Source organism: Lucilia cuprina, chromosome 2 (genome assembly GCF_022045245.1).
Source record: "Lucilia cuprina isolate Lc7/37 chromosome 2, ASM2204524v1, whole genome shotgun sequence".
Taxonomy (NCBI): Eukaryota; Metazoa; Arthropoda; class Insecta; order Diptera; family Calliphoridae; genus Lucilia; species Lucilia cuprina.
The window spans coordinates 2,108,733-2,135,035 of NC_060950.1; the positions used below are offsets into that span (position 1 = coordinate 2,108,733).

Consider the following 26,303-nt stretch of genomic DNA (forward strand, 5'->3'; position numbering starts at 1 on the left):
TAAAATTTTCAAATATGCGTCTTAATTCAATAAAAATACCAAAAATGCATCTGTTTGGCTCCTGATGTTAAAAAAAGAATGACGTTTAATAACAATGTTTTTGTTGTGTTTGATAACAGAGCAGAGTTGTGTACTAACAGTAGTAAAACTGACAACAGAATATAAATTTTACTAACTTTTTTAGCAACACTGTGTTTATAGAGACGAAAAAAAATTAAATTAAAAACAACAACACACTAAATACAAAGACGGAATAAAGAAGTTTACAGTGAAAATTACTAATTTTATTTAGATTATAAAAAAATTAGCGGATAATTAATATTGTTGCTTTTGAGCAAGTATTATTTAAACAAAATTAAAAAAATATCAGGGGTAAGCTGTATTTCTTTGGTCTTTTACCTGCATAACTTGAACTAATCATTCGATTGCAATTATAACATATTCTTTGTTTTGTATTTATTAAAAAGTACATAACAAAAGAATATAGTTTATACAAAGTGTTTTTATTGTAAATAAATTGTGAAAAAATTGTTGGCAAAATTTTACGTTAATTTTACTAAAATATGTTTGGAATTTTTCCTTAGTATAATACATATTTATAAGTATGTACATACATATGTATGTTTTTAGTTGTTATTTATGTTTGCTTATATACTTTACATTTGCTTGATATGTAAATAACATTGTTATAAAAGATAATTTTAAGAAAGACAGGGGAGTAGAAAACTTGTTGCATTTAGTAGTGATAGTTAGTCGGCTGTTCTATATAAATAAAAGTACTAAGATAAAAAACTTATTCATATTAATAAATATTCTATATTTCAATTAATTATTTAATTTTATTTCATTGTAGTATTTCACAAAGTGTTCTGGGTCACTACACTTTTTCCTTTACATTTTCATTTACCTTAGCTTTGTTATGCGGTTCTCAATATCTTTTAAATATTTTGTTTATTTAAATTTTCATAAGTTATCGTTTATTTTTTGTCATATTTTTTGCTAAATATTTAAATGCTTTTGTTTTTTTGTTTTGTGCAAACAATACTTTCGAATTTGTATCGTCATCATTCATTTCTATATTATATACATACATACGTATGTATATGTGTTCGGTTAAAAAAAAAATTATACTACAACTGTACATTAAATGTATGTATGTAAATATATATTTTTATTTTAATAAAAATATTTTATTATACCTAAGTATTTGTAAATAATTTGTTTTGTTGAAATCTATTCCAGCTAATAGGTAGCTAAAATAAATTTAATTTAATAGGTATTAATGAAGATGCACTATCTCTAAAAGTTTAAATAAAAACAGATTTTCTCGGTACCTATTGCATTTGACTTTTTATACCCTGCAACACTTTAGTGGGGATTAGAAATTTTAAATCGATTTTGCTGCTCATTTTGTTCAGCAAATTGACAATTCAGTTGGTATTTCCTTCAATTATTTTTAACAACATACCTATATTTTAAACAATAAAGTAATACTGGACTATCTTATCCAATCGAACTGGTCCTAAATTAAACTTTGTTTAAATATATCGATTATTGACATTTACATATGTATATAAAAATCTTGTACAGAGTTTACAATTCGTACTTTTTCAATATATTTAGTAATGAGATCTTAAAAACAAATAAAATATTAATAAAGAATAACCGGTTATTAATACAGCAAATTTTAATTGTTTTAATTAGGTAACATGTGCAGGTACTATGTAGTCATAGTGTTGGTTAAAAATATTCACATTTCTATGGAAAATCTCTATTAAAATCTACAATTTATTTACGTTATGGGAATTTCTTAATTCAAGTTTAATATTTGTTATTAATTTTAATTGAAATATTCGTACAAAGCTTTTTGTAATTTAAAACTGATTTATGAACCAAAAATATTGGTGAATAATAAATACAACATTTGAATATCACATGTCCAATGTTTAAAGAAAACTAAAACCTAAGTGAAAATTTAAAAAAAAATATACAAAAACATAATGAGGTCAATGGCTTAGTAATGCACAGTTGTAAGGCAATTTAATTTAAAACTCTGAAAATACAATAAATATTTACTTGAATATTTTTTAAAATTAATTTTCCATTGTTTTCATTTCTTTACAGCTCTAATCAATGCTTATTGTGTATTAGTATATTAAAAAAAAACAATTAATTGATTTTGCGACGATCGTTAATACATGGAGCTCAACTAGATCATCTTCATCTTTAGAGTAATTATATGAAGCAAAACGAAATAAAATAAAATCAAAGCAATAATTTTCATTGTTATTAAATAATTATAAAAAATAAAAAATGCTACGGGTCGTCTATTTTAAACATCGATAAGCAATTGTAACGAAAGAAGTAAACATTATAAACGAAAGATAATAAAACGATAAGACAGAAAATACAAAAGATATTTAAAGAGAGTCCTGATTAGAAAATTTAAAAGAATCTAGAGAAAATACTCATGCAACAATCACATTCAGCAAATCAATAATAAACTGTCTGTCTTAACTAGAAAACTGTCTGCCTGTTTTATTTGTACATATGTATGTATTTTTGTTTTTATTTATACACACATTGAGATAAATACTGTTTTTGTTTTGACTGAGTACAACATAGTTCAGCTCAGAACGCCCTCAAATCATTGTTAAAGTTTAAGTTACAATTTACCCGCTTATATTTGTTTCAAATCAGTCATTTTTCAATACACAAACAAAGGAAAATAATATATATTGAATATAAACAGCCATAATAACTGCTGCTGACTGATAACACCATAACAGAAGTCAACACATTTTGAAAACAGTTACAATCGAAATATCAACGAATAAAGTAGCTCCTGCTCTCATTCTCATCTTAAATTTTTACTACACTACCACAATATGAGCGACGATAATTTACCTATAGTCGAAAATGAACATCAACCTGCATCTATTCGGCGTGGACCACCCGATAATGAATTGGATCCCCAACCTACCGGATGCGGTGCTTCGGCATGCTGTAATCCTTCCAGTGGATTTCATCGTTTTCTGGCTTTGATTTTTATGTGTCTTTTGGGTTTTGGTAAGTAGAAAAATTATTTTTTAATGTTGTGTTTTTTAACAAATGATAAGAATTTTCATACTTTCAATTTGTTTAATTGGTTTTTAAATTAAGCATTTAATTTACTTCTTTTTCGATCGTAAATAATATTTATTGTCTTATTGTGGTCTTGTGGATCACACAAATACATGTACAGAGCGTGCGAATTAATTTAAATATGTCGTTCCTTATCATATGTTGAAAAATTTATTGTGTTGAATGAATTATGATTAACATGATGCATCTATCTTATGGGTACAAAGTTTTAAATGTTGTTTTTAGAGATAATGTCTCAAAGATTTTTAAGTGTTCTAAATTTTAAGAAAGTTTAAGATAAAATGTTTGAATCATAGCTTATGCACAATATTTCCGATTTACACTAAATCAAAAGGGAGTATTTAATACATTGATTTTAATTGTTGGTTTATTGCAAGACAAAACCAAGACATATTTTCATAAAAATGTTATTGTTTTTCAATAATTTTTATAATTGTTTTTAATCATTTACATCTGATATTTTCCAAATCTGAAGATGCTATAGCATTAACCTTTATTTAATTAATTTTTACATTATAGTATAAATTATACCCTTTAAAATAATATATTTAAATTTTAACAAAGTAAATACTTATAATGCCTATTTTTATAATATGATGAAAGTGTATGAACAATTATTGAACACAGAACATACGTTTTTCTTATTAAAAACAACTGTCTTAAACCAAAAAATCTTGTTGAATTAGCTGAAAAATAATTTTAAAAAAAATTGTAAATTCCATAAACATGTCTACAATTATTTGCAAATTTTCAAAATTATTTTTCTTGGTTCTTACCAACTCTTTAGTTACCTCTGCTAAACTTGAAATTTAAATATTCATCGATATCCTTCTATGCCTTTTCGTTTAGGTTCCTACTTTTGCTATGACAATCCCGGCGCCTTACAAGAAGTCTTCAAAAAGGATTTAAACATCACAACCACTGAATTTACTCTAATATATTCAATTTATTCCTGGCCCAATGTTGTTCTATGTTTTGTGGGTGGTTTTCTAATTGATCGTGTTTTTGGCATACGTCTGGGCACCATTATCTACTTATTTATACTATTGATTGGTCAATTACTTTTTGCCTCGGGTGGTATATTGGGCACTTATTGGATAATGATTGTGGGTCGTTTTATATTTGGTATTGGTGCCGAATCTTTGGCCGTCGCTCAAAATAACTATGCCGTTTTGTGGTTTAAGGGTAAAGAATTGAATATGGTGTTTGGTTTGCAATTGTCGGTGGCACGTTTTGGCAGTACGGTTAATTTTTGGGTTATGCAACCCATTTATAATTATGTTATGAAATATTATCCCGATCATAGGGCTCTAGGTGTGGTATTGCTGCTGGCAGCTGGCACCTGTGTAATGTCATTAATATGTGCTCTTATACTGGGTGAGTAAAAGGGAAAGTGATAATGTGCTTTATAATTTTTGAAATAATTTATTTTTTAATTTTTAAGGCTGGATGGATAAAAGAGCTGAACGTATTTTACAGCGTAATAACAATCCTTCTGGTGAAATTGCCAAATTAAGTGATATAACTACTTTCAAAATTACTTTTTGGATGGTGTCCATTATTTGTGTGGCTTATTATGTGGCCATATTTCCCTTTATTGCTTTGGGCAAGTAAGTTATTCTTCACTTACACAAGTTTGTTGTTTTTTGTAATTTAATTTAATTTTCCTTTAAAGATCCTTCTTCATGGACAAGTTTCATCTTACGCCTGATGAAGCCAACAATGTTAACTCCATTGTTTATCTCATTTCTGCAGTAGCTTCTCCTCTGTTTGGTTTCATTATCGATAAGACAGGCCGTAATGTTTCATGGATTTGTGCTGCCACTTTGTCGACCATTGGAGCTCATACTTTATTAGCTTTTACCATGTTGAATCCCTATGTTGGTATGGTTTTAATGGGTCTATCCTACTCTATGTTGGCGGCAAGTCTTTGGCCATTGGTGGCTTTAATTATACCCGAATATCAATTGGGCACTGCTTATGGATTGTAAGTTTATTTCCTTTTTCGCAAGTCGAAAGTGAAAATGGTATTATTATAAAATATTTATTTTTTTATATAAATTCAGCTGTCAATCTGTGCAAAATCTTGGTTTAGCAGTTATTACAATCTTGGCTGGCATGATTGTTGATAATAGTAATGGTGATCATACCTATGTGGAACTATTCTTCTTGGGCTGGTTAACAAGTGGGTGTTTTTAAAATTATATTAATAATGATTTATTAAACATTTTTTTATTTTATTCCTAACAGTTGCCTTGATATCAACTTGTGTTATATTTGTATATGATCGCAAAACTGGAGGAAATCTAAATCTGACACCAGCTCAGCGTACCGAATATAATAATGCAATGTATGTAGAATTTTAAATTTTAAACAAAGCAAAAACATAGCTATTGATAAATTCCCATAATTTTGTAATTCAACTTCTTTTATGATAATTGGCTTATAAATTTCTCTTACACTCCATTTTCATTCATATCAATTTTTATCTATAAAATAAAACTGATTTTCATTGTTCTAAATGTTTTTGAAAAATCTATCCTACTAATGTTTATAACTTAATACACATTTAATCAAATTATATTAACAATTAACAAACATTAACTAAATATTAGGATATTCATTTTATATTATAATCATCAAACATATTTTCGAAGGCTGTTTCTTTACAATCGGATTCAAACTTTATTGGAATAAGTTTGTTTCAAAAATTTCATTAAATTTTTAGTCTTGATGTTTATCTGGGTATATTAGATTTTTTATAACTTTTAAAATAAATAATAATAAAGAAGCTTTCTAATCTCTTTAGTCTGCTAATCAAAATTCAATTTCAGATGTACTTGTATTTAAAAAATCATTATTAGTACAAATAGTACCATTTTCTTTGTAAAACGTTATTCTCTAAAATAATTCTAGTTAGTTCTTTCATATCTTATTGTTGAATACAAATAAGAGAAAAACAAAACTTCGACAGCCTTTTCATAATCCACCTTCTACATACATATCAGATTCAATATTAAAATATTTGTAGAAAAATCTGTATAATTTTTATTTATACTTATTATTATTATTATTATTATTATTATTATTATTTGTGTGTTATCTCTAGTGCTGCGGCTAGATTGATGAATGCAGGTGATGGTGTAAATAATGAAGAATATGCCAGCGATCAGGAGCCATTGCTAAATAATTAAACAAACACAATTAATACGAACTCATTTGTTGCTAACACTTTTGTAAATTAGATTTTTTTAAAACAATCACCATACATACAACAAATAAATATGTTTTTTAGTTTATTAAATGGGAAAATTAAAAAAAAGAAATTAAAACCAACATATCAGTTTAAAGCTTTATCTCAATGTCTGTAATATTTTTTTTCTAAATTTCTAAACAGTTATTATTTTTCTTTTTGAAACATTTGCATTTACAATAATTATTATTTTTTTCTTTGTCTAATTTATGTTTACTGCCAGTTTCTTCATGTCTTAAGAAAAATTGTAGCCGAAAAATTTTTATGAAATCCTTTCAAATATGAAAGTATTTTCCACAAAATATTTCGGTTCATTTTTGTTTTGTCCTTGAAGAACTGGCTGTTAGTCTTTTTATCATCTAAAACAAAAGACATTTGATATTTTATTATTTTTTTTTATATATTTACTTTAATTAAATTTAGCTATTTAAGAAACAAATATTTTTCTTTAGTTTTATTAAAAAAATTGTTATGTTAAGCATTACACTAAACAATAAGCTAATAGATTAATTATTAAAACATGTAACAAATAACATTATTTCATTAAATTGTAACATTAAAACATTATACGAATCTATATCTATATAAATAATTCAATCAAAAAGGCTAAAAATTGTTAAAAATATTTATATAAAAAATACATTATTACTACATATTATTAATTATATATTGTTGTGGCTTTAAATGTTTTACAAATATTATGAATTTTAAATTATAAATAAAAAAACTAAATTAACAAACAAAATAATTAAGTCAATGAACTCTCAAAATAAATATAAATATATAAATATTATACAAAAAAAAAAATATTAAATACATAATTATAAATTATTCAAATTGTCGTATATTGTGATCAATTTAAAGAAAAAATAATAAACAAATCTTTATATACACAAACTGTCTTGTTAATTGTAAATATCTTTTTCGATTTTAAAGTTAAAGACGATTAAAGATTTTTTAATAAAAATCAAATTATGAGTAACTGAAACTTCGTTTTTTGGGGAAGATCAATGTGATCAATAAATAAAAGTTTATCCTAATTAAAATAACTTTGAATCGATATTTGCTCCGTTTGGCAACTTTGTTATTCTGTATTTCGATTTACTAAGATTATTTTTTTATTGTTGCCTAAATTAATCAATATGCAAAATAATGGAGAATAACATATTTAAACCAAAAAGTTTGTTTTAAAGGAAAAATAAGGGTAATCACAAAAAAAATCGCCTATTATGATTTAAATATGTTTTAATCATGTTAAATAATTTAGATATTAATCAATTAACGAAGTAACAAATAATTTAAGAGTTTCGAGTAAAAAAATAACAAAAAAAGACTTTTTCATTAAAATGATTTTTAATGAAGTTTTGCCAGCATTAATGGAAGTTTTTATTTTATTTTTGATTTAGTACAAAACATAAATAGCTACGCTCTGTAAAGTATTGACCCCATTCCAAATCTCTCATTTACCATTCTATGTATTACATAGTAGATGACTTTAGCAAATAAGTGCATAATTAAAAAAAGAAAACAATAACTGACAAATCTCGATTAACAATCAACCATGAATGGTCATAATGACAGGTACTTCCACATAGTTACTATTTTTGCATTGTGCACCGAATCGATTCATATGTACATATATGTATATTTATATCTGTATATGTGTGTGTGTGTTTGAATGTTCTTTTGGCGTCATTATTAGTAAAAATGTCATTTCCATCCACTACCGGGTCATCATTGTCGTTACCATGATTAATGTGGAAAAAATGTTTTGTAAACAGACCAGAATAAACAGGGCTTAACCGACTTACACTCATACATATACATATGTATGTACATTTATATACATACATACTTAAAAAATACAAATTATTTATATCTCTTCTGTCTATACACTGAGTACTTTATTTGGTGAATAATGTGTTTTATGCTTTTATCTAATAAACTTACTTACTTTTCACTACATACTTATGCTATGTAAACACGGTTGTTAGATCTTACAACGTTGGCAGTAAAATGTCTAATAATACTGTCAACTTACATATTTTGTCTTACAATATTTTAGGTAATTCTTTTTCTGAAAACATTGCAAAATAAAATTTTTAGGTTCAGACTACTATTAGACATTTTCTGAACATTTTACTGACAACCGTGTATCACGGCTTTTATTCACTATAATTTTAACACAATGATGGCATTGGAAAATAAATACCTAAATAAGTACTTACAAATTGGGAGTTAAAACCCAATAAGCAAAAACCTTTGAAATGATGTAAATATGTATTTGAAAACCTATTCAAATTTCATACATAGCCTTTGAGAACAAATTTGAAAAATTTTGTTTTCAAATGGAAAATTATGGCCTTCTCAAACAAAAAGGCAGTTAGAAATCAAACGTATTTTTCAAATGTATTTCAAACTTAAAAAAAGGCTAGAGGTAAGCTTGAAACTAAAAAAAATTTCAAACGTATTTCAAGTATTCTTTATTATTATTTTCATACATATTTCAAACCCTAATTATAATGCTAACTATTGCAAAATTCATATATTTTTTTACATCACCTGAAAATAAAACATTCATACATTTATTTTAGCATATTTTTCTTTTATATCTCTGATTATTTCTCCTATATTTAACGTTTTTTCGCTTCCTTGCTGTATAAAAAATGTTCAGTTTTTATTTTTCTAAAATAATTTATTTTTTGAAAGAAACTTTTCTAATTCAATTCAAACAAAACTTTGAAAATTTTATAAATATCACACATTATATTTTTTTAAACGTTTTTGGAAATTATCATGTTTATTTCAAAGGCTAAACTTTAAAATTTGAAAACAATTTGGAAAATACATTATTTAGTTAAGAAATTTTTCAAAAATATTCACAGGTTTGAATCGATGTTTATTGGGAAAGTTATTTTGTTTAACGCACAGACAAATATATTTATTGAAAAGTTTTTGCTGAGCATTTATACAAGTATAAATCAGTAAGTAATCGTTATAGAGGAATATTCGAAAATGCCTATTTTGAAATTTGTCTGTACTTTAAATATTGTGTTCGCATTCGTAGTGGTAATATGGAAATTAGCACATTATTCTCTGCCACTTAGGGCGGGTTTTTTACTACTCAGTTAAACTAGGCTTAACTTGCTGTCAGATTAAACTCGGAACAAATTTAGGCGGACTTTAACCGATGATTGTGTTTTTCAGTTTTGGATTTAAGTTCAGAAAACTTTGTTAGTATTACCAACTAGTCACTCAAAAACATAAACAATTAACAGCTGTTTTTTCAAATAATACTTTTGTAAAATGAAATGATTTTGGAAAAATTTTTAAATAAACATTTAAGACAATAATAAATAAAACAAAACAAACCAAAAATAACAAAAAATTGCAATTTACTTAAAATATTAAGTTTATGTTCTTCCGAAATCATTGTTTTATTGTTTTTGTTAATTGTGTTTTTCACCTATAACTTAAGTTTAATTGGCCAATAACTCTTAGTTAAACTAAGATAATAAGTAACGTTACTGTTTACTAAAAAACACAAAAAAAATATTAAACTAAGTTTAAACAAAGAATGTAGATTACATTTATCCAAAAAAACCCGCCCTTAGTGTTAATAGTGTTGGCAACAACTGCAAATACATATTTATTTTCTTGAATGCTTACATTTACATACATTTTTGACACTGATGATCGAGTCTAATAGTATTAATATAAAAAAAACTTAATTGCTTGTTTGTATGATGTATGATAAGAAATTAACTTAGTTTTAAAATGTTCTAAGTAGTTAACGAAAATGATGACATTAGCTTATTAGTTTAAACTTATTATTAGATTAATGTAAAAAAATACATAGACATATACAACAAAACTTGTGAATTTTGATTTTAGTATTGTGTCTTGGTTTTAAATTGTCGCTAGGAGAAACAATTAAAAGGAGGACATTAAAAAAGGTTTTTAATGTACTACTACCCATTCGACTGTCTTTTTTGCGATGATAAAGGATAGAATTTCAATCAGGATAATTGATGTAAACTGGAAGCTAATTAATGATTCTTTTATTGATATCCATCGTAATCTCAATGAAATTCAAATGAATTTAAATGTAAATTTCGATAGCATTCGAGTGCCGTAATTTGTCCTTCTATATACATATAATCCATGAAAAAAGATTTTAATCGTGGCTCAAATATCATCTATTATTATTTTTAAATTGTAAATATTTTAAATAGACATATGGACGCTGAGTAGTGAATCAATTTGTGGTGATTCCCACAATCTAACACCTCAGTATTTACGGTAGATAAACCAATTAATGTGTCAGTTAATCCACACCATCCATACATGCATAAACAGGTACATGCATATTTAATTGAAACCTTTAAAATTTTATCTAAATAACAAAACAATCACGTACCTCAATTATATACATAAATAGTTGTTTTGGTATTTTTTTGTTCAATAATTTATAGTCGCATCATGGAAATATACAAAGTATATATATATATATATGTATTAATTATTTAAAACTCAAATATTGAAACGTGTGTGGCACTGAATTTTGATGTGTTTTTTTTTTTGTGATTTAATTTCAATCTCTATAAATGTTTATTTACATTTTAAAGGATTTTTATGGATTAAAACAAAATGCTACTATAGGCTTTAACAAAAAATAAATAAATTCAAATTAAAACTGAATAATGACCTCACTCTTTTTAATTTCAATGAAAAAAATGTTTATTAAAAACCGTTGGATTTCAAATTTAAAAAGTTTTGCTTTAATAAATATGATGTGATGCTTTGAAACTTTTAATTTCACTTGCTGCCTTTATTACATTTGTTTTCATTCTATACAGTAAAATGCTAACAAAAATGTTTTTTTTTTTATTTATATTTTAGCCGTTTTATACAATTAGGCATTTAGTAGACATACTTTTAGTTGAAGCTTTTGTTTTATTTTGGCTTTATATAAAATTGCTTTGGAATTGCAGGCTATTGTTGGTGCAATAATGGACTGTATATGACGTAAAGTGGCAAAGCATCCTTTATTTAAATTCGCTCTGTACTATTAAACTATTCATTCGTAAGTGTCCACACCAAAATAACCCATTGTTTGTTTTAGTTTTTGCTGCTGTTTGGGGGATTTTTAGCGGAGTTTTAGTTTGTTTTGACTTTATATACATATGTGTAATCTTATCAGTTACTGTGGAGTTACTCTTTTGCATATTTGTTGTCTAAATTGTTTTAGTGGCCCTAATCTATTACATTTACCCTTTTATTGCACTAAAAGTGTTAATTTAAATTCATATACATAACGAAACAAAGTCAAATGAAACAATTGTTGATTTATGAACTGTAAATGTAATATTTAAGAAATAATTTTCATAAGTCAAAACCATATACATATGTACATAGCAAATGTGCAACTTCAAATTATCCATTAATCAAATTATTTCCAAATAATTTATTAAACCTTTTTTCGAAATTCTTCAAATTGAAATTACAGGTAGACAAAAACAATGAAGGTACAATTTCTAACATTTGTAATAATATTATAAACTAATTTTGTAAATTCGATTTGTGGAAAACGGATTTTAATGATGTACTTTTAGTACCCAGGTAACCATCAAGGACAATTGATTTTTTAAGGACATTTCTTGAGTATTTTAAAATAATGTAAGACATTTAAAATACATTTTAGTTCATTAAAATAAATAAATTTTCTAGGGTATATTATAAAATAAAATAACTGATAAATAGAATGATTAAATAAAAATATTATTAATAAAATATATCCTGTGTATTAACTTGCATGCATATTACACGACTCAGAGAAATTAATAGAATTTTTGACAAACATATCAATATGTTTTGATATATTTTGAAACAGGTTGAATATTTTATTTAAATCGATTTACTAAATGTTTCTAAATATTTAGATAGATTTTATAAATAATTATTTTTAAATATATGTACATATATGCATGTTTATATATTTAGACATATAATATATGTATTACTTATATACATATATTTCGTATTTCATTATATTTTTTATAAAATTTTATTTAAATTCAATTAAAGTACAAATACAACTCTATAGACTTAGCAACCCCTTTATAACACTCTTCACTTCAATAAAAACTTTCCTTTAACTTAATGGTAGCCAAGGAAACCTGGCAAAGTGTAAACAAATGTTCTTATTATCCGACTTACATGGTTAACAATATAATTTGTGTTCTTACCTATCATACACCTGCTAATTACATATTGTGAAAATACATACAAGATTTTTGAAATAGAAAATTTCCTTAGTTTCGAGCCATTAACAATAGAAGTATTTGAAAAACAACACAGCTTCTGAAAGGGATAAACGCTTCAGCAATAAAACAAGGCAATTACTCCATAAGATAGACAGCCACATAATGAATTACTATGATGAAGAGATTACCATAAACGGTGGTGACATTAAACCACCCAACAGCAATATAAAGGTAGAACGCATCTCTAGCAGAGGAAGTAATAGTGACAAAGGAAATCCAACGGCCAGCGGTAGATCATTGACACAGCAGAGTGGTATTTCAATGGTTAATAGAAGTAGACAAAGGACTGTGGTAAGTAATAAGACAACAAACAATTCATTTGGAGTATTGTAATGCTATAACAAATATTGACTTCTTTCATGAAAATTTATTGCAGATACAAGGCAATTCAACGGATGATGATGGTTTATTGCAAGACATCATAGATCATGACGACGAAGATGATGAAGATGAAGATAGCGATTTGCAAATAGCTAATGCTCCAGCCATACAACCATTAGATAAGCAACAACATAAATTAACAAGACACAATGATTTACCACGTTCTCATGGCCTTCCTAGTACTTCGAGAATTATGAATTTACCTTCAGCTAAGGCTTTAGATATGGACACGGAACCCTCGGAAACAGAATCCGAAGAGGGAAGTCATCGTTTTAAGGGTGCAGCCATAGGGCATGTCACCACCTCGGAGACTCAAATTTCTATAACACCCGATAAATGGGAAAATTTAGCTTTAGATCCTGAAATTAAGGAGTTATTCCCCTATATTTTAAAGTATACTCCACAACATATCGAAATTCCCTATCACTTACAACCTTTTATACCCGAGTATGTACCAGCAGTAGGAGATGTTGATGCCTTTCTTAAGGTAACCGAACCGCCACTTTTAAAGCCACAGCGTTCTAAAGAAATGCAAGAACACCTACAGAAATTAGGCTTATATTTCCTAGATGAACCCTCTGGCACCCAAAGTGAACCAAGTCTGCTTAATATGAAACTACGCTCAGCTTTAACGGGCAGTAGCAAGAATGCTCGCTCCACCTCTGCGCAAACGGTACCCTTTGCTAAATCGACCAAAGATATCGATAAGTGGATAAATGAAGTTGAACAAGTTCATATGTCTCAATCTGTTTACGATGCTCAACCCCGTAAGGATATTGAAAACATGATAATTGACTGGCCACGTTCGTATGCAGATGCCACAGGCGCCGTACAGGAAGCTTATCAACAATGTCTAACCGAACAACACACACTCGTCGACTACGTACGTATTCTCTGTCAACAATTCTCCATTGAGGGACCACTCGAGACACAAGCGGACTATTTATTAAGTATACAAACATTGTTCGCTTTATATTTGGCTGCCAATCAGGCATGGGAATAATGGTTTGCAAAATACTTCATTTGGTTTTGCCTTTGCTAGTATTACATACGACTACAATGTCTACCACATAGTACAGTTATATTTCAAAACAATCTGCAATTTTACCTTTATGACCACACAAACATTCGTACATACAAATGTATGTATATTATACGATTAACATGAATATCCTTGTTTAAAACATTGTGCTTACACCTTAACGTTGTTTCATTTGGGAAACACATTCATTCAAAGGTATTATTTCCTCTAAACCAATTATTTGCTTATATCAAATATGGAAGAATGGATTTCGAAAATTTGCTAAGTTTCAGTTTACACCATTTAAACACGCAATGTTTTAGTTCGTAAAACAGATTTACTTTTCGATACTTCCAAATTGATCCTTAAACAATTTTTTTTTGTTTAGGTTTGAAGAGCTGTATTCATTTTAAAGAATAAATTCTCTTCAAACTGTGTCGCTTATTTGACTGTTATTGAAAAATTTTGCGGTATGTTTACTTAATTGGTAAATATTACGATGTATGTACCTTCTTGTAGTTTTCGTCTATCAATTGTGGGGTTGTTGGGCTGTTTCTAATTGTCCTCATGCATACTTATGGATTGGGAGGTCAGTCTTTTGTAGTTTCGTCTTTGGTTCAAAATGGTTTGTTGTGTTTAACATTGTAGAGGGTGATTCGCAAATTGTTTTTCAATGCTGTGGTATGTGTATGATTATAATAGATGCAATCGCTCGGAAAATGTATGCTAAATACAAAGTATATTGATTTTTTCGATTAGTAATTAAAGTCTTTTATGGAAAAATATTTATTTAAATTAATATGTAAAAAATAAAATATTTAATATGTATATAATAAAAAAGAAGTTGTTTGGTAAACAATATAATAAGATCTCTGTTTAATTAATTAACTCCATGGTTCTGTTTATCAAATAGTGTTTTTTAATATAAAAATATCGATGAGTTTTCGATAATTTTTTTATTAAGTAGAAGAACTTTGAAAGATTATTTCAAAATATATAAAGAACCAACTAAAAATCTGTTACCATTAGAATTTCCCTACAAAATTATTACAAAAATTCCCTGTTGCAAATTAATATGGCAACACTATACTCGTACTTTTATTTCTCAATTATTTTATTTTGACTCAATTTTATTTTTATTGCCCTGCATCACTTCGAGTGCGTTGTAAAAGAGTAAAAATTCAGTAAAGCTTTAATTTAAGACAAATAAATTTTAAAATGGATAGTAAAAACTTGGTAATTCATTACAATTAAAAACACTTACCTATTAATGTAATTCTTAACAATTACGTCTTGTTTACATAGAAATAGTCTAATGACTAATGTGTTATATAATTACTTGCTAGGTTATAATATATTTTAGAATTTTATTTATTAATTTTTGTATTGTTTATACAAAACAATTTAACTACACTTTATGTAAACTTAACATTTATACTATTCAAAACTGCAGGGTAGATACAAAAATGAAATGTAAACAAACCGATACTAGCGCACACACCGCCAATAGATACAAAACAATAACAGAGAAATGAGTAGAAAACATATGCGCCTTTAAATAAAACACTCAAACTCTCATTAAATTCAAACAAAATTCACTCAAACTCTCACTAACGCTTTATTAAATTCTAGTTAGGTTAGGGCAAGTAAGTAGTAAAGCTATGCAAAATTATAACTTCACTCTGTTTTGGAATTTTGTGCATGTTAGACGTTTGTATGCCGCTTATCCGTAACGTATCGTCGTGCATTGTTTGTTGTAAAGAAGTAAAATAATTTATTGAAAATATATCGTGAGAAGCTCAATTAACGGTTTATATGAGATTCATTTAATTAAATTTGTAACAAATTAAAGTGAAATAAAATAATATAAAAATTTTTTATAAAAAAAATACTAAACAAATGTAAATGAATAATTTGACAAGTTTATGCAAACAAGCTAATATTAGAAGTGTGCAAAAAATCGTGTTAGAAAATAGTGTACAAAACAGAAACAAATAAAACCATAATAAAATCAAGTGTTTTTTGTTGTGAGAAATATTCCTGTATTTAAATTTGGATATAATATTTGCATTGGACTTATGTGAGTGTTATAATAAAGTGTGTCGGAATTATAATTTACACACTTTGACCTTTTTTGAAGCTGCCCTCCATATTTTTTTACATTCAACATTTGGAAAAAACTTCAATTACTTGTCAATTACTTTGGCTGGAATTTAATCCGTTTAAGGTGAGTAGTAAGCACGTTTCAGTTTTATGATACAATAAAAAATACAACAACACAGCATCAATCAGATTTACGAACATACACATGTTGTCTTTATAGTACTGAGTTGTCAGGGCATAGATCAAATAGTTAACATTAGTACTTTTTGTGGTACAATTAAAAACTGAAAAGAATCAATTAGATTTTCAATTGAAAACATATTTATAATAAAAAATTTTGTTATTTATTTGACCTTAAATCTTTAAAATAATTTATATTTTACGAATATTTTTCATAGTTTTCTTAAAACTACAACTTTTTTAAGGTGAAACTACATTCAATTTGCGTTAAATTTGTCGTTATCACTTTCTGATCCATAGTGCGATGTTTCTCTAAAGTTTCGGTTAATTGTGTAATTAGAACATAATCAAAACAGTCCACGTAGATAGTTTTGTAACGAGAATTCATTCAAGATTTATGTTCTAATGATTTCGAAATTATCTGTATACACTAATTTTCCGCATCTAAATAAATTTTAAATTTTCCTACAATTTTCAACATTTATTTCTCAAACCTGACACATTCGCTCAACATTCTTGCAAAATTACAATTTTCAGAGAAAATCTTCTTAATATTTAATCCTTTTCTTATTTGATGTTGTATAAAGGTGTTCTCTTGGTTGTGAGGTGTAATCTTATCAATGTTTATTTTACTTAGCAAAAATGTGTGAGTGGTTTGAGGTGATAAAACTCGATACTATCTGTGTACGCAAAAAAAAGGAAAGGATAGTCGTCTAATGGCCGGGCGGTTGACTTAATCAAATTTTAAGATTTAATGGTTGTTTGTAGAGTTGCAAATTAGGGTTAAGTTGTGGGTTTTGGTAATTTCAATTATGTGATTAACTAAAAAGAGATTTTAATTTTTCTTTAACGCACATTTTCTGTAGGCGTTAGGTTTCGTGGTTATTAATACCAGACAAAATAGATCTGCAAAATTATATGGCGTTTCAAATTAGGAAAATACATATATTTTTGCTAAAATTATTGTAATATAATTTTTTTTTAATTTGTTCTTTACAACTTCAAATAAATAGTCTATGATTAAGTAAATATAAATAAATTAAAAAGTCCCTTTTTTATAAAATGTAATTGAGCAAATGATAAAAAATAGCAAAATTACCAGCACTTTGATTATATCGTACAAAACTAGTCATTAGTTCTTCTTTTACTCATATAACACATTTATTTATATAAAGTCTTACCACATTTTATCTTTTAATAATAAATTGTATTTCTTATCGAAACACATTCTCTCACATGCTTACATCTTGTCATCATTGTCTTTTTATCGCTATCTTATAAATATCGGCCAAGAAGTATGTAGAAAAATGTACCCTGGTAATGTTTGAAATATGTAAAATTAAATATATACATATGAACAAGGATGTACATATATATACATATATGTATATATATACTTATTTTTATGATATTTTTGTCAACTACTTGTATGTGAGAAGTATTCACAAAATAGTAAATGTCAACGTACAGAACATATTGTGTTAATCCCCAAATAATCCTAAAAACATAAACTAAAACGTATTTTCATAAATTAAATAATACTTACGAACAAAATATGAACAGAAAAGATTTTGTATTCATTAAATACGAGTATGTTGGGTATAGCATGTCAAGTGTAGACTAAATGGCGATCAAAGGGTTTAGTTATTATATCGGTTTCCATATTTACAATAATTGAGAAAACTATTTTAACAACTAACTTACAGTTTATTCTCGATCACGCTGGAAGATCACCAGCAGAGTTCAGAATTTTGGTAGCAATATTTATTTACACACTTTTATTAATTATTAATTTTTGCACTTAAAATTTACGTTTATAGAGTTTTGGAACTATTTCATTAGAGTTGACAGTGGTACCGAATATTATATCCTGAAAGGTAAATATTCTTCAGTGATCTCACATCTAAGTGGTCAACGCCCAATGATGAATTTCCTGATTTTTTGCATTACTCGCTTGGTAATGAAAAAAACAAGACATCAGGTGCTCACTTTATGATAAATTTAAACTACAACCTCTTAAATTATAGCGTTGTTGATTTGTATTAACTAAATATTCGTGGTCATGGTTGAATTTACATGATTGTGGATATTAGGATGGCTCAACAAATATTTTTACATGTTTCCAATTTCATTACAATTTTTTAAGGTTTCAACGAAAATGGTTTCAAAAATTTCAAAAATTCTTTGACCAAGCTTTCTTAAAGGCCTTTTTTTTGGCCCTAATACTCAATATAATTAAGACTAAATGTAGTAAAAAATAAATAGTTTGAATAAATTCCACAATGATTGAACCATAATGACCTATATAGCTCCAAATTGATATCAAATATTGATAGAACATTTAGATTTAAATAAATTCTATTTCATGCCAATGATGGGCCCACTTAATAGATATTCAGTGAATCAGTTTGTGTGTAATTGTGTGTTTCTATTTTACTATCATTGGTTTATTTGCAATTTTGAACCTCACATAATAGATGGAAAATCTTTTACTTTTGCTTTCATATTGTTTGGTTTTGTTTATTGTTTTTTTTTGGAGGAGGAGGTTGGTTTTGTTTATTTCTGTGGCCTCACTCATAGACCGTACAAAAAAACACACAAATTGTATAAAGAAAAACTTGATGGTTATTGTTTTGCGGTATATTCATTTAGTGCCTGAATGTTTGTATTGTGTTTTTTTATATTTACCAGCATTATTTAATGGATCCTATTCTTTATACTCTACTCCTATACCAACACGTGTCCAAACATAACTTACACACAAGGATTATACTCCTCATCGTATATATACGCCAGCCGCTAACAAATCTCTTCCAACCATGATTGTTGAGAGAAAAAAACTTTTTTATACGACGGACGGAGGGGTTTATAATTTTGTTTCTTTTATTGTTTCAACACTTGTCTGATTTTGCTTCATGTTTTGGTTTTGCTCTGGTTTGAAAAGTAAAACTTTTTTGTTATTCTCGATTTTTATTGCCATAAATAAATTCCTTAACATTTATTTTCATAGCCTAAACCTCATCCATTGCCATACAAAATTGATTACCACACTTATTTCTTTTAGATTTTAGATTGTTGTAGTTGTTCTTTTTATTAAAGATTTAAATGTTTAAGCTATTTTGGTTTGGTTGTGGTCAGTTAGTTAAAATAGTTAATTAAATAACTTATATTGTTTTAGGATTGAAAATGTAATTTAAAAGCTCAGCTTCCTATATATGGAGAAAATTATATTTTCTCCATATATAAATCGTCATATTTAAGTGACTTACATTGTCCAATGAAAATTTTTTCTACTGCGTCTAACTAAAAACTACCAAAGTTGATCTTTCCAAATTATTATTTTTAAAATAAAACTTTAATTTGAATTGATTCCTTTAGAAATATATCAGAGATTAAATTTGTTTCTATTCTTAGTTTAAATTAGTTTAAAAATGTACTCAAAATCAACATGCGCAGACATTTTTTAACAAGCTTCATTGTGTTTTATGGTAAATTGCTAACAAAAAGTCTTTTTTTTTTGATTAACAAAATTTTTAGAAAAAAAGGGAAACTTTTGGTTAATAATAAGTACTCAAAGTTTATGGTATAAAAACATGTTCTAGTAACCTTTTTAATAAAGACAATAATAGGAGAAATTGAAAAGAAAATTTAAAATCCAATAAATTCAATATTCCCAAAAAATTAATGTAGATAACATTGATCGAATACCCTTATTGTCTTTGTTTAAAAGTGTAAGTTTTTTTTTAATATAAAATCAAACTATTTTTATCATAAAAATAAATTGTTTTTTGTCTTTTTTGTTGCGCTAAAAATACTATAATAAACATCCTCCCTTCAAATGTTTTACTTTTTTGTATTTCCTTAAATTCATTCATTTTTATTGTTTTGTAATCTGTTTTATTTCCGATTTCAACTTGAAAGTTTTCAACATATGAAAGTTTTTCTGTTTTTGTTCTTTTTGTAGTTTAAAAATATAATAAAGTTTTTTTTAACTTTATTTTTATTGCTGCCACTTTGTTGGTTTTTTTCTTTTAACCGCACCGAACACATTTCCATACTCGTGCTTCAAGATCCACAGGCTTACATCCGCAAATTGCATTTATGGTGTTTTTATTTTTAGCATTTTTTTTAGATTTTCTAAAGAAAATAATAGGAACTATTATTGCACAATTGCTTAAAAAGCAAAACAAAATCTTTGCCACTTCCCAACAGGAATTAGTTTTTCAGCCTAATTAACTTTTTGAAATATAGTTTACTTATAGTTGAAATGACTATAAAAAGGACTGATTTTGGCTTACGTAAATAAAGTTTATAAGGGAAATGCATATTACATGGCGTTTTATTTAAAAGGGAAATATTTTATAAAATGTAGAAAACTAATCTTAATTTATATTCTTAAGTTTAAACCCTTTTTAGGAAAATTTCATTAATTATTTTAGTTATAAATTCACCTCCTTTCTTCTCTATATAAAAATAAATTGATTTAGAGATGTCTGTCTATCTGTCCGTTTTATTGTTACAAGCAATTTATGAAGACCCTTGTATACTATTTTGGAAATCTAAATTTTGGATCATTTTATCATTTATGTTCATTTTATCATTCATTAAACATTAATTTTATACTAATATTAATAAAAAACATAAATTTTTATTAAATAAACTTTATATAAATAAATGCCATAATAATATTTAAAAGCTTGTTTAAGGGCTGTTTAAGTTAAGAAGTGCTTTGCAAAAAACTTAAAGTAACTTAAAGTTTATTTTGCTTAAAACAAACATTGTTCTACCCTCAACAAAAAAAAGGATCAAGCTTTTTAATTAACAAAAGTTTAACAAAAATTATGTTTGTATTTCAAAAATCCTTTTGTAATGTGATACGTGTGTGAACTTTGAATAACACACGCATATACAAAAACATATACAGTTTTGCTTCTGCAGACATTTCAGGTCACTTAAATAGGTCATTGATTATGTTTGTATACAATCTAACACGCATCCTTTTTTGAACAAAAAAACCCCAACAAAATTGTCAACCGAAAAAAGGAAAAAATAACTGCATTGAAATGTGTTGGAATCTTTAAGGGTAATTAAAACAAACAACCAACGCCCTAACGGTGATAGATGGATAGGATAGATGGCTGTCTTTATGCGCCTTAAATTGTTTAAAAAAATCGGTAGGATGGTTCATTAAGGTGTGTGTTCCTTTACAATGTATTTTATGGTTATATGGTAAAGGAAGTAAATTTAATAGAAAACCACAAATTAAATTGTTTAAAAAAATAGACAAACAACTTAATTTGTTGTTTTCTATGTAAAAAAATCCAAAGTGTGGCATAAATATGGCATACTACATACATACATATGTATGTATATGTATGTTGCAAGGAAAGAAAAATCATGTTAAATAATAAACACCTTGTTTAAACCATGTTCATTGAGGTTGTTGTTTTCCTTACATACTTATTTAAGTATTTCCCCACTTTGCTATAATAGAATATTTTTTAAAATATTCCTATTTATGCTTGAGGTTTTTAATAACATGGAGGAAGAAAAAGCAAAAAAAAAAAAACGTATAGATTTCATCTGCATATGCCCAGACATGTTGTCTACACGTGCTTGTTTATTTAAAATTTTAAAAATTTACATGTTCATTTTTTCTTTATTTTTATTTGGAGACAAAATTTATAGTTTAACAAATGTGTTTTTATTTTGTTTATTTTTTTATTAGGTTGTTCATTATTATTTAAACAGTTGTCAATGTATTTTAACATTAATAATGATTATAATTATGTCTGGCAGTTAACACGCAAGTAAACATCCTTTTGTAATTTCTTTTTAAATAAAAAAAGATACATTTTTTTAAAGGAAACATTAATTAACAAAGTATTATTTGTTTATTTTACAATGTTCAATTATGGTACATTGTAAATGATGATGAAAATTGTCATCCTTAGAATTGGGTATTTAAAAATGATTTTTCAATAACAACAAATTTCGAAGTTGGAAAAAATTTAAAACTAGAACTAGAACTGAACTAGAATTTTAAATAGCAATTATTAAGCTTGAGAGAAGTATATACATTCTTCAGGTGGGAATCGATCTTCGGTCTAACAGACTAAAACATCTCGAAATCTGTTAAAGATCCAACATTTTTTGCTTAATTCACAGGATTTGATATTAAATTTTTCAAATATGAAATTTATTAGAAATAAAAAAATTTATTTAAATGGTCTGAAACATCGGAATATAAAAGTAAAAATATTGGAATGTGGCAGATGAATAAAAAAATTATTGTTTATGTAGATCTAGAAAAGAGAAATGTTATACTTTTATTGACACTCTCCCTTAGCAAACATAAAAAGAAATAATTTTATTTGTTGCATGTGATATTGTTATTATCACAAATGTGAGAATTTTTTAGTTGACGTTGTTTTTATTTGTTTTGTTTATTTTTAAAATTTAACACTTGTTAAAATATCAACAATATTGATGTTGTTGGTTTAAAATATTTAGTTAGTTTTCTTTTGATTATACAATTCAACGTTTATATTTATATAGTAAATAAAAAAATATAAAAAGTTCTTTTATTTTTAATTTGAAATACACAAGCAGATTAATTTTTATAAATAATGTGATGTTGTGCATACGAGTAGTTGTAACAAATCCCTATTAAAATAGTTTTAAAATTCAAGGTATTGTTTATTGAAAACAAAAGTTCAATGTTTTACTATTCGTTTAATTTTTGTAGTTTAACGTGATATTTATAGAGAAAAATTTTACATTTATATGTATTTATGACCATTTTATAGTTATGCTCTTGCTTTTGTTCATCCAACCAATCATGCCATCTATCCATCCATTCAATTCATTCATCCAAATGCACCCGTATTACTATATAGATTTTTATATGTTTGTGTGTAAGTAAGATTGGTTGTATCCACAACAGCAGCAGCAGTAAACAGTAATTGTAAACCTGAATTATTCAAATGCACAATTTATATATAGTACCACTATATATATGTATGTTTGTGTGTGTATAAAGTATAAACGAAAGAATCTTAATTTACCCTTTTCTGTACTGTTAACTTTATGTCTTGTTGGACTTGAAAATGTATAAAATTACTAATTGGAATTTATTATTGAATAATAGAACAATTTAAGTTGAGTTCTTATTAATAAATAGATTTTACATAACATTTATTGGTAGTTAATAAATGAGAAAAAAAAGATATTTTTATTTTATATCTAAATCTTATTATGTAATGAAATTGAATAAATCTATACAATTTTAATTGGCCTCAAAGCTTGAATTGTACTCAAATATACTTTAAACTTGTTATACTTATTATAAAAGGGTTTTTTATTGGACATTGAAAATGCTATAAATATTTATTAAATTTTAAACTAATATTCGATAAGTAGGTTACATTTTATTTCATTTAAATAATATTGTTTATATTATAAATTGAAATTGTCATCTCTGCAAACATAATATAAGGGATCAAACGCCTTGTAGCAATTTATGAACAGTTTATAAGAAAAATTTTCATACAAAATTTGTATCATCTTTTCATTACTCATTTACTTATTTATCATTAGATATCTGACTGACCCATTGACATAATTAAATAAAAATTCTAAAACTATAAAATAAATAATTTCCTATTTTTCAATTAAATTTAAACAAATTACTCATTATTATCATTATCTCGTTAAAGCCAAATAATGAACCAAATAACTAATTGTCTAGAATATTTCATAGTTAATAACCCTCAGGTACTCAACCGTATTTGTTCAATTTGTTTATTTATGTTATCTTCAAGTTAATTAACTTTATTTCTTATTCTCTTAGTGTATAAGTATTTAGATAAACTGGTCTGGTCTAGTCACAAATAAATCCCTAATTATATGAGCCTTAATCTAAGGCAACATTTAGTATTTAAAACATTTTCAAATATTTCATTTAAATTTGTTGGCATTTTTGTTTTTTTTTTTCAATTTTAAATACATATAACAATTAAATGACTAATGTTTGACCCTCTAGTTAAAAAATAATGGAAAAATAAACAAAAAAATTGCCATTTATTTACAACTGATAAGATTTATTTACGAACACAAAAAATGTATCGTCGTACATGTCCCCAAGTTAAACGAAAATGATGAATAGGGAAAGGAATTTAGTATAAAATATTGTACTAACGTGTAGTTGGTGCTGAAGTTTTTTTTGAGTAAGTAATGAATTAATAAATTCCCTAAAATTTATCGAATATTTTAAAATATGGGCTAATTAAAATAGCGTTTATTTTATGGTAAATAGCAAGTAAAATATCTCATCATGCCTAAGTTTATTTTATACTAAATAGTAAGTAAAATATCTCACCATGGCTAAGTTGGTTTTCTATAAGAGCGGCTGTGAATGACATGTTTATTCATCTGCAGAATTTGTATTCTATAAGCACTGTTTTGAAGTTAAAAAGAAAGTGCTTCGTTTCTTTTCTCCTATAACACAAGTAAAGTTTGTTCTTAAATAACTTATTTTACGTCCATATGCAAGTGCTTCAAAAGTTTTCTAAACTATTTCTATCATGACCAAGAGAATAAATGCCATCCAAAAGTAAATTAGTTTAAAATTGAGCAATTATAAATCTGCCCCATTCCCGTATTTAACCAATGGGTGGGGATTTTTATTCATTACTAGTTATTCAAATAATTAGTGGCTGGATCTGTCTGTAACACCCAACGTACTTTACAATTTAAATTATTTAGGATCTATCCCTACTAAATAACTCTACTCTAGATACCGATTCTAAGAAGAAATATAACAGAATATTGATGAACTCATATATTTGGCTTCAGTTTGTGTTGTTGATTTCGATTTATTTTATTTTTTTGAGTGATTTAAAGAAAAATAAATTTATTTGTTTTCGTCTCTTTTATTTATTTTTATTTTACAAAATACGTTTTGTTAACCGTTTCTTGGTTCCTTGAGTTTTTATTGCTTTATGACAAGAATTCGATTTGATAAAAAAAAACAAAATTCATAAAGAATAATGTTGTTAGATTTGTCACTTTTTAACTTTAAGCTTTTTATTTCAAGCATAAAAGGTTGAATGTATGCTACACCGGTGTTCTAGTCGTATCGAATTGTTTTTTTATTTTTTCTATTCTAAATTTAGTTTAAATTCTTTTGTTATCTTTATAATAGTGGGTTACATTATTTAGGTTAAGATTATATTTATTTTTTGTAAGAATACGTTTCTTTAGATAATATTTCTTCTTTCTGTTATTAAAGTGTTTGTGTTTTTGTTAGTTTCATTTTTTTTAATTTTTTTTAAGTGTTAAATAACTTTAAATTTATAGAGGAATTACTATTTAACCGGTTTTTAAAAAGTGTTTATTTTTTGTTTCCTAAAATAAGAGTTTTATTGTTATTATTATGTTGACTTTTAATACTACGACTTTTTCTGAAATAAATATGACAGCAACTTTAAGAACATTAAGACGGAAATGATTACGTCAGTGTAGAGAGATTACCTAAAAGCAACATTTTATTTAACAATTAACTTTTGTGAGTTAAGAGTTTATTATATCAATTCGTTAATAAATTTCATATTAATACTAAAGTTAATATGACTTAATTAATGACACATAATAAAATTTCCAAAAAAAGTAAGATATCTTGCTAATTTGTTTTAAATATAAATACATATTAACAGGTGATTGACTTTTGTTACAAATTGGTTTTGTTAAAATTGTTGGTATTGAATTTTGAAAGTTTCTTTTCGTATCGATCTCAGACACTGCAATTAATTAATTTTGAACATATTTCGTATTCACAAATTTAAAGCTTTAAATCCAAGTTTATTCAGAACAAAATGTTAAATTAATTATTCAT

The 26,303-nt window shown here is 26.1% G+C and overlaps 3 protein-coding genes across 4 annotated transcripts in view; all 3 read left to right on the forward strand.

Moving 5' to 3' along the window:
• The first annotated feature begins 215 nt into the window (after nt 1-215).
• Nucleotides 216-6,448, forward strand: LOC111688355 (major facilitator superfamily domain-containing protein 1-like). The gene is made up of 8 exons (XM_023450852.2): nt 216-372; nt 2,125-3,069; nt 3,994-4,521; nt 4,589-4,754; nt 4,820-5,131; nt 5,211-5,329; nt 5,395-5,494; nt 6,254-6,448. Exons 2-8 carry the CDS (start codon nt 2,889-2,891, stop codon nt 6,336-6,338), a joined length of 1,491 nt encoding a protein of 496 aa, XP_023306620.2. The 5' UTR covers nt 216-372; nt 2,125-2,888; the 3' UTR covers nt 6,339-6,448.
• Nucleotides 6,449-12,699: 6,251 nt separating this feature from the next.
• On the forward strand, nt 12,700-14,930 carry LOC111688628 (intraflagellar transport protein 46 homolog). The gene is made up of 2 exons (XM_023451134.2): nt 12,700-13,014; nt 13,100-14,930. The coding sequence occupies exons 1-2, from the start codon at nt 12,826-12,828 to the stop codon at nt 14,105-14,107; spliced, it is 1,197 nt and encodes a 398-aa protein (XP_023306902.2). The 5' UTR covers nt 12,700-12,825; the 3' UTR covers nt 14,108-14,930.
• An 870-nt stretch (nt 14,931-15,800) lies between these two features.
• The window catches only part of LOC111688592, a 73,538-nt gene continuing 63,035 nt past the window's right edge, over nt 15,801-26,303 (forward strand). Inside the window, exon 1 of one of the 2 annotated variants that reach the window (XM_023451115.2) lies at nt 15,801-16,352. The gene's annotated coding sequence lies outside the window, so the exon portion shown is untranslated. The remainder of the gene's footprint in view (nt 16,353-26,303) is intronic. The other variant, XM_023451104.2, reaches the window with a different exon arrangement.

Coding starts and splice junctions, on each gene's coding strand:
- LOC111688355 (XM_023450852.2), top strand. CDS start 2,889: ATGAGCGACGATAATTTACCTATAGTCGAAAATGAACATCAACCTGCA. Junction 5,330..5,394: donor CTTCTTGGGCTGGTTAACAA/GTGGGTGTTTTT, acceptor TATTCCTAACAG/TTGCCTTGATATCAACTTGT. Junction 5,495..6,253: donor ACCGAATATAATAATGCAAT/GTATGTAGAATT, acceptor TGTTATCTCTAG/TGCTGCGGCTAGATTGATGA.
- LOC111688628 (XM_023451134.2), top strand. CDS start 12,826: ATGAATTACTATGATGAAGAGATTACCATAAACGGTGGTGACATTAAA. Junction 13,015..13,099: donor GAAGTAGACAAAGGACTGTG/GTAAGTAATAAG, acceptor AATTTATTGCAG/ATACAAGGCAATTCAACGGA.